The sequence below is a fragment of the Anopheles aquasalis genome, chromosome 2 (genome assembly GCF_943734665.1).
Source record: "Anopheles aquasalis chromosome 2, idAnoAquaMG_Q_19, whole genome shotgun sequence".
Classification (NCBI taxonomy): domain Eukaryota; kingdom Metazoa; phylum Arthropoda; class Insecta; order Diptera; family Culicidae; genus Anopheles; species Anopheles aquasalis.
Window position 1 is genome coordinate 25,028,568 of NC_064877.1, and position 8,933 is coordinate 25,037,500.

General features: G+C 51.5%; 1 protein-coding gene across 1 annotated transcript in view; it reads left to right on the plus strand.

The window, feature by feature from the left end:
- The first annotated feature begins 3,011 nt into the window (after positions 1-3,011).
- Positions 3,012-8,933, plus strand: part of LOC126573301 (uncharacterized) — a 6,399-nt gene continuing 477 nt past the window's right edge. Inside the window, exons 1-3 of the mRNA XM_050233295.1 lie at positions 3,012-3,642; positions 6,722-7,005; positions 7,093-8,933. The exon at positions 7,093-8,933 is cut by the window's right edge and continues 477 nt beyond it. Of these exons, the coding sequence (XP_050089252.1) occupies positions 3,378-3,642; positions 6,722-7,005; positions 7,093-7,914 (1,371 nt within the window). The 5' untranslated portion in view covers positions 3,012-3,377 and the 3' untranslated portion in view covers positions 7,915-8,933. The remainder of the gene's footprint in view (positions 3,643-6,721; positions 7,006-7,092) is intronic.

Genomic DNA, 8,933 nt, shown 5'->3' on the forward strand with positions numbered 1-8,933 from the left:
GATATGTCGATCACCTTCCTCGAATTTCTTCTTCGTCTCTTGTTCAAAATCTTCAAAATCTTCTCGTCGGTATGAAGGGCCACTTTCGCTTGCCTCCGCGGGCCGAATCCAAATTAAGATCTGAGCCTCAGACCTGAGCAATGCGTCACCTCTAGCAGCATCCGTTCCTTCTCGCTCACCTGCCCACAGCTCTGCAACAGAGATTTTTATTCGATCGTGTTATGTTTCGGTGGAGCTCGACGAATCATGACCTTTACATCATTTGGCATTGAAGTCAATTTTATGAGAAAGAGAGAGTTGGAGCTCTTTGAGCATTTCAGTTGTCCCTGAATATTAAAAATAACACATATCGATTATCAGCAACGGGAAAAAAGGTCCAGTTATTATTGAGAAGTTGTTTTAAATTTAACATCAGGCATTCACTACGGCCGCTGGTAAACCCAAAGCGAGGATCGATTAAAAAGAAATAATCATAATCTTGGAATAACAGACAATCTCTTGTTCATTTTCAACCATAAACTGCCCAGCATATTACAGCCATTACACGCTTCACTACAAAACAACCACGATCGAGAGGGTCAAGCGAAGCCAGATGCCAGTCACCAAAAAAGGCGACCGGCGACCAAAAATAATAAAAAAAACGTGTATGCAAAGACCCTGCCCCCAAAAAGTACTGCGTCCAGCGACGCACTGCAGGTGCTAATAAGCAACTGCAATTATTTGCCATCCACTTGGCAAGATGCAGTTGCATGGTGCCTGATCGAACCTGAAACAACGCATACCTGGTCCTGACCTGGTCGTGAAGGCCGAATTTCGAAGATTGGTACGATCGAGTGCGATCCCCTCGGCATGCGGCGGCGAAAACGGCTACTTCCAGAGGCGCCATCGCTCGTCGCTCGTTCCAGACAAGTGTCTACGTCATTGCAGCACTCACGTACATCTCCTGTACGCGTCTTAGCAAGAGCAGCACAAAGCGCGCTCGGCGACTCCACCATTTAAAACACCTCCATTGTGTTGTGGTGGCATGTTTTACGTTCTTCATATTGCACGGACACGGGGTTGTTTTTTTTTCTTTTTCTTTCGTTGTCCGTCTGGTCTGGTCTCAGGACGTGTTCAAAGTCACTACACCTGATTGGCGGGAGTCGTTTCGAACGGAACCTGCTGCAGGTGACCGATCGATGCAGTATAAGTAAATACGAGGATTGGATTGTTACTTTGGGAGGAGATTTTTTAAGGTAAATCCGTATGATGCATTCAAAACTCCAGCTTGAATCTCAACAGACCCACGGAACGAATGTATTTTGGAGATAATTCCTTAGCGAACACCGATGGTCACTTGCTGTTTGCAAGATGACTGGAACTTAGTAAGCGAAGAAGCAGCTATGCGAAGCTACGAATGAGCTTTTCAACCGCTACACTAGAGCATCATAGCAACCAATCTCTTCAATGAAAACCAATACGACGCCCTGGTCTTAATCTACAAACGATGGGACGTTTCGAGACAATTCGAGACGATTCTTTGACCCTCTGTCATGAAATTGACTCCGATTGGGGTCATCAGCACCTCCGGTAGCCTGCAGGCATTTACATGTAAAATATTCCTGTCGCCTGTCCCTGGGCCACACCTCTTTGGTAGCACTTCCGAACAAAGACCTGCCATGAAACGAAAATAGCGATTGATGCGTCGATTCAGCGATTACAGGTCGCGATCATTCATACGAAAACGTAGTAAGAAAGAAGGAAATTCATTCTTTGTGGCCATTCTATCGCGTCTAGCGTGGTAGCACATGATACGCGATAGGAAAGCGATTTTAGGCAGCGACCACGTGTTCGGTCCCATTGCTTGGACTTGAAATGTAAACAATTCTTCGACCTTCCCTCCCTCTCTCTTTCTCACTCTCTTTTTCTCTGTATTTCCATCTCTTTCTCTCTCAGACACAATCTTTCTCTCGTGTCCTTATCAATGGGATTCGGTTTTTTTTTATTTCTTGTGCAAAACGTAACGCAACGAAATCAACCGCGAAGAGGGCATTGGTTGTTTCGCGGATGCTTACTCCCGGGTCTCACGGCGCGTAACTTAATTTCTAATCAAACCGCACCCGAGGTCCGCAATTTGGCAGTATTTCGATAAGGGCCGGTGCGGTGTTGTTGAACCGAACGAACGAACGAACGAACCGGCACCAAGTGGCCGCTCGGATGGGGTCGGATTCTTGTCTCTGAGTCAGTCAGTCAGTGTCTCGGTCAGCGGCGATCCAATCACATCGATCAAGTGCGCAGTCCGTCTGGTGGTGGTCAGCATTACTCTGTACGATCGCTGGTGCGGCCATCGTACTTTGTAGACAGACAGTGAGTGAAACAGGGGAGAGAGAGAGAGAGAAAGAGAGGAGTGATCGCGCGCGCCCCAAAGGCAAAAGGTGCGTAAGGTTCGGTGCCCTTCTAAGCACGCGCTCAAGGACGAACCGGACCGGTTTTTCGGTGTTTTCGTTGAATTCGGTACACGGCGGTTTTTGGAAGTTTCCACCTCATACTAGTGGCGTCCCACAGCGGCTGCTACGTCACCAGGCGTCGGTGACCGGGGACCTAGTGCTGCTGCTATGTCTGTTTGTGACCCAAGGTATAGCGGTGATCATCGGCCACCGTGGCCGTGAGTAGAGGCGATAAAGGATTTGCGTTCGGCGCCAAAAAGTGGGTTATCCTGGTGAGAGGAGACGAAAACTCGCCAAACACTTCGCCAGTATATAGCTTCGGTCCATCGGTTCGGCCCATTCGGTTACGCGACCGATGCACCAAGCGCTGTGAGCATCGCATCGCATGTGAGTCAAACAACGAGAGAACGAACGAGTGAGCGAGCACGAGTTCACTTGCAACCGACGGCGGCGACTGCACTTCATGAGCTATTATATGGCTCGGCCACCGTCAGCGATCCGCACGTGAAACTCGCATCCCTTGAACCAACCGACGACCGACTACTCGCCAGCCGTTCCGTTCAGTTGCTCTGCGACTGTCCGAGGACGTGGTGGTGGTGGTCGAGAGCTGCTGTGCGAGCTTTCGGCTTTGGTGGCTGGCATTCCATTCCGTTGCCGTTGGTGTTACCGTTGTGTTGTGTGTTGATGATCGAGATGACGATGACCGACTAGGCTAGTGTTGTCGTTGGTCAAGGACGCGCCTCTTTCCACGGACTAACGGGTTTTGGTTTTTTTGGCGGGCGACGACCGTCATCGTGGCCCCGTGAATCCAGTTCCGACGATTCCGAAGTGAAAGTTTAGTTGTCTTTCTGTGTTCTTTCGAGAGGATTTTGCTGAGCAAAAAAGAAACAGTAGTGGCCAATGCAATAACGGTCAACCGGTGTTCTCAGTGGAAAGACAAAAAAAGAGACCATGAAACAGGACCTACTGGTGGTTGAGGGAGGAGGAGGAGGTGGAGGTGGCGTTGTTGGGGGTAAATATGGTGACGATGCAACCGAACGCAAGGACACGGTCCAGGAGATCCTGGCAGCGCAGCAACCGGCCGACTTCTGGCAGGCCGTCACCGTGGACGAGGTGTTCTGTGGTCCCGGGAGCCGCGAAGGTGACAACTACATGTCGGTCATCAAGCGTGTGGTCGCGCACTGTACCATCAAGACACTGGATGGACAGAATCATGGTAAGTGGCATCAAACAGAACGTGATTATCACGGGATTGCAGGGGCTGCAACGCAACTGCAGACGCTCGCAAGCGTTCGATGGTCGATGGTACCTGAACCGAGTGCACGCGTACATATACATGAGCAGGTCAAGTCAAACACCGCACAGAACAGAACACAGGTAGCAGCGTAACGTAGAAGGTATACACGAGCGTGCACTTCGTGCGCTAAGGTTCTAAGTTGAGCAATGACCGACCTTCACCTGCGGTGGTGCATTCCATCGCCTGCCTTGCTTGCTGCATACGGCGTAGAAGAAAAAAGAAGACGAAGTAGAAGAAGAAGAAACAGAGAGAGCAGGGAAGAGAGATGGAGAGAGAGAGAGTGTGTGCATCAGTCACTGCGAGAGTAGAAAGCAACGCCACCCTGGATGCAATGCGAATGCGAACGCTACTCGTTCGTTCTCCGTGCGCCTTCCAGGCGATGCATATGCGATGGAGACGCCTAGCACATGACTCGAAAATACGCGAACCACGCGAACCCACGCGATGCACCGTTTTCTCACGAAAATCGATTCTTTTGCGCGCTCGGTGGCAGGCGTGGGAATGCATTTCAATGTCAAGTTCAGTTCAGCGCCACGGGGGGGGGGGGGGGGGGGGGGCGGAGTGGTTGACGCACTGCATCTAATGCAAGTCCGAATGGCGCCAGTACAGCGGTGGGGTGGCGAGTGAGATGACGCAGTAACGTACCGTACCGCTCGCATTGGCTCTGGCTCTGGTCTTTGGAGTCAGCGGTGCTGTGGTTTGAGGTTCGTGGGGGAGGTTGGGGGGCGGCATTTTTCATTGGAAAGTTTCGTGGTTTTCGCGGCGGAAACACACAACAAACAATACGTCGAATGGAGTCGAACGGAAAAGCGAATGCCAAAAAAAAAAAAGGGGGCCACACTCCACTATGTTGTGTTTCGATGACCTTCCGGTTTGACAACAACAACAACAACAACAACGTGGGGGTGCGGTAGGTACCGCAGTGACCGTATAGAGCACGTTGCGGGGTGCACCACCCAACTTACCCATTTTTCCAGTTGCTGCTCCAACCAACCTTGACCTATGCCACTTGGAACATGCCGTCACGGCAGTGGCATTCGTGTCTCGCACCAACCCACTGAGCGCTCTTTGCTGCATATAGAGTCCGCACGACCGACGTGGACGAGGGGTGTAGATGAAATTTAATAGCGGATGAGAGTGGATGGTGAATACACGATGCAAACGCGCAGTAGGCTAGCATTCATTATAAAAGGCCGGGCCTGACCTGGAAAGGGGCACCCTTCCCTCTAGAACCGTCCCGAATTAATCCAAGGTTTGTTAGACTAACCTACTATTCCGTTCGCTCTCGGTGCATGCCGTGCACTATCGCACTGGTAAACATGAAAAATCGGAGCAACTATGACGTTGCAGGACAAAGCTTGGCCCACTTAGACCAAGCACCTAAGCAGCAGCAGCAGCAGCAACGTGCATCATACAGTATGGTGTCCATCTAGCGAGGGCAGCATGAATGTGAGCCTTAGGCAGCACGACACTCACCGGAACGGAAGTACCTGCGCACCAAACCCCGTATTCCCTTTTATGAGGCGCACAAAAGGACACTGACCTCGGAGAACATCCCACAGGGTACCTTTCGTTCTAAAATAGTCCACAATGCACGATGTTTGCCTCTGTTGGTTTTCTAATCCTTCGACAAACGGTCGGTCGGTCGGTCTGTCGTGTTGAAAATATGATCTAGTAAGCGTTGAACTGTCGGCATAGAGTTGTCGCAGCAATTGACATTCATACAAACTACCCATGCTATTGCGCGTAATGGTAACGGTTGTCATATCAACGGACCCGTGCTCAGGCGGACTGCATTTCGTCAGCTGTACACCGTCAGCTCCGACACCTTGAGCTCGATTCGTCACCATTCAGACCGCCAACTACTCCGCCTTCTACCCCTCCGCCCCCCCCCCCCCTGGAGCAAGTGATAGCGGTACGTGATCGTGACCGTTAACAGTACGTGGCCATCGCTACTTGCTGCTCGCGTAATATCCGTCGCGCGCCGATTTATGCAATGCGCGCGCGATAAAGAAAGCGGCCAGCCCGCATTTCGGATGACTTTGCGACTCGTGCGGATCGCGGAATTTTTTGTCCAGCGAAATTTAAATTCCGATCGATCGGGCCCAAAAACTAGAAGTCACTGTCGTAACATGCCCCCTAGCATGAATTTCAATGATCATGTTGGTTATCGTCCACAACGGAATGATGGGCAACAGACGTCTAGCACGATGGCTGTGCTGTAATCGATTGACTGAATGGATTCGTGAATGACGAAATGACGCATTTGCAGCGCGTTGTTTGAAAAGCGCGTTTAATGATAATGCATTCTGCGCATGTACAGCATATTACTCGGTGCGAATGCTGTCTGCCTGGTGGCCATTGTTGATCAGATCACGTTGTAATACGAGAATAGACTGTAACATCCCGCGGTGGCGATTATGCATAGCGCTATATATGCAAATGTATTTAAGAAAAGTAACTTCTTAACACAGAAGTACGAAGAATATGATTAGCTATTGCTTATTTACTAGTGCATTGAAAACAGGCCGACCTCTTTTTATTGAATTCGGAACTAAGGAAACTTTGTTTACGCTACCATCACTGATAGTGGCGTTGACAGGTTGATCTTGAACCTTCTAATCATATTTATTACGAAAAAAAAACAAGTGGAATGGTACAGCAAATGGTACCAGGTAGAGGGACATGTAAACAGGGCAGTACACTTCGTAATCCTCTCAATAATATTGTTTGATTTTTTTTTACTTCTAAACGACATTCCTAGTAGTCACTATCCATGCTATGGAGTCACAGAGTCCAGGTCGAGAATGTAATACTGAATTTACTTTTGGACATCAACAACGAGAACCGGCTTTATCAGTGGGCAGTCCCAATGGTCACTTGAACATTCACTTAAACCACGATATGACCTCTCTCCCTCTCTCTCTCTCTCTCTCTCTCTCTCTCTCTCTCTCTCTCTCTCTCTCTCTCTCTCTCTCTCTCTCTCTCTCTTTGGCAGCATTCACCATTTCGCTGATATTCAAACGCCAGATTACCAACCCGCAACGGCGCAAACTGTTCCGCTGTGACGCTGCCTTCGAGAACGAGATCACGGCCTACACGAGCATCATTCCGGTTCTGCAGCGGTTGGCCCCGTACAAGCTCCCGTACCCCCGGTGCCTGTCGGCCGACAGTGACGATCGGGGTGAGCGGATTGTGCTGAAGGACCTCACGACGGCTGGCTTCAGTATGGTCGATCGACGCATCGGGCTCAGCTTTACGCACTGCAGTGCCGTCATGAAGGTAAATGCCGTCACGTGTTGGGCCCCCATGCGCAGCGTCGATGCCGAACCTCCTTCACACCCTCATTACCCTCCACATTCGTTGTAGGAACTGGCGAAGCTGCACGCGACCTCCCTGGCACTGAAGCATGGCCATCCGGCACAGTACGCGAGCGTCTGCGCCAAGGTGCGTGAGATCGTGTTTTGTCCGGAGGCGGCCGACTTCTACACCCATTCCCTCGAAACGTCGCTACGCGGGGCGCTGGACAGTTTGCGGTACAGTAACCGATCCGGTGAGCTGGACCGTCCGATCAAGGCGATCGAGCAGGGCCTCTCGTCTGGCCGGCTGTACCGGCTCATGTCCGGGCTGGTGTGCAATCTCGCGGATGAATCGTGGCGCGTCATCTGCCACGGGGACACGTGGGTTAACAATTTGATGTTCAGCGCCGATCAGCAGTCGGTGCGTTTGATCGATCTGCAGACGATGCGCTGTACGACGCCGGTCATCGATATACTGCACCTGCTGTACACGAGTACGGGGCGTGATGTGCGCCAGCAGCATACTGCGGATCTGCTGCTGCTGTACCGTCGGTTCCTGCTGGAGGCACTGGAGCAGCATCTGCCCGCCGATCAGTCGCGGCAATTGCGGATGCGCCACTTCGAGCAGCAGTTCTCGTACGGGCGGTTACGGGCCGAGTACGATCGCTGTCTGCCGTACGGGCTCGGTATCGCGATGTGGTTGCTGCCGGCCGTCACCTTCAACCCGGACCAGATCCTCGACCTGGACGATGTCACCATTAGCGACTTCAAGTCGAACAACCACGAGAAGCGGATCGCCCAGCTGGTGTCGGTCGATTACCACACGCGGATGCGTGACATCGCACTTGAACTGTACGATCAGGGCATTCTCCAGCGGCTCACCACCATCTAGGACCGGATCGGAGCGGATGTGAGTGTGCCGGGGACCGTCCGGGTGGCCGTCGCGGAAAACCCATCGCGGAATACATCGCGAATCCACCGCGATGAAGAAAAGGGTTCAAGGTTGGACGTTGATTTGTTTTTCTCCCGCTCGCGCGCTCGCGCGCTCTCCGCGGCTTGTTGCTTGCTTGTCCTGCAGCTAGTATCACCGTATAGCGATAGCGGCCTCGGAGTCGTTCGGAGCATCATCAGTCGCAGTCACCGCCGCACCGTTCTTGGCCGTATGTTTACTAGCGATCGAGCGCGATCAAGAAAACACCGCAATGGCGAGTGGAAATAGTTTCCCAAGACCGCACGTACGCAATATAGTACATAAGAGACAGACAGATAGAGAGATAGCGATAGAGAGGGGGAGAGAAAGAGAGCGTTTATTGCGCGATGGCCACCTAGTTGGCATGGGGGCACCCCAGATTATGCAAGATGCCGGTGTGCGCGTACCGATCTAATCCATACCGATAACCACTAAGCAGTACAGAGAGAGAGAAAGAAAGAAGCGCGCCAAGTAGCTAAGGGATCCGTAGGATGTAGGTACTAATCAGACTAATCTTTGTAGCGATAAGGACCGATTAGGTAGGAAAGAGGGAGGCTGGCAAAGGATTGAGCGACTTGGCCTAATTAGGAGTTTCGCTTTCAACCGTAAACAGACAGACAGAGAGCTAGGGATGACGCTTCCGTGAAATAACCCCGAACGCACCAGCTGTGCAGAGCTGTTCGTGTGCCATTCTTCTCACAGACCTGCGCCTCCACTTCTATGTCACGCCGCGGAGAGGGAGTTGGAAAGTAGTTCATTACAATAAGATTACGGTTTGTGTTTCATTACCACCGGAAAGTGGGTTAGCCCACTCAGCGGACTCGCAGCGCAATCCCTATCAGCTCGAGCTGAGCCAAGCACAAAACGTGGCACACTACCGTTGGCCCCAGTTTCTGGCTTCATCTACACAGCTCACCTTCTACGTCCCCGTTAGTGGGACA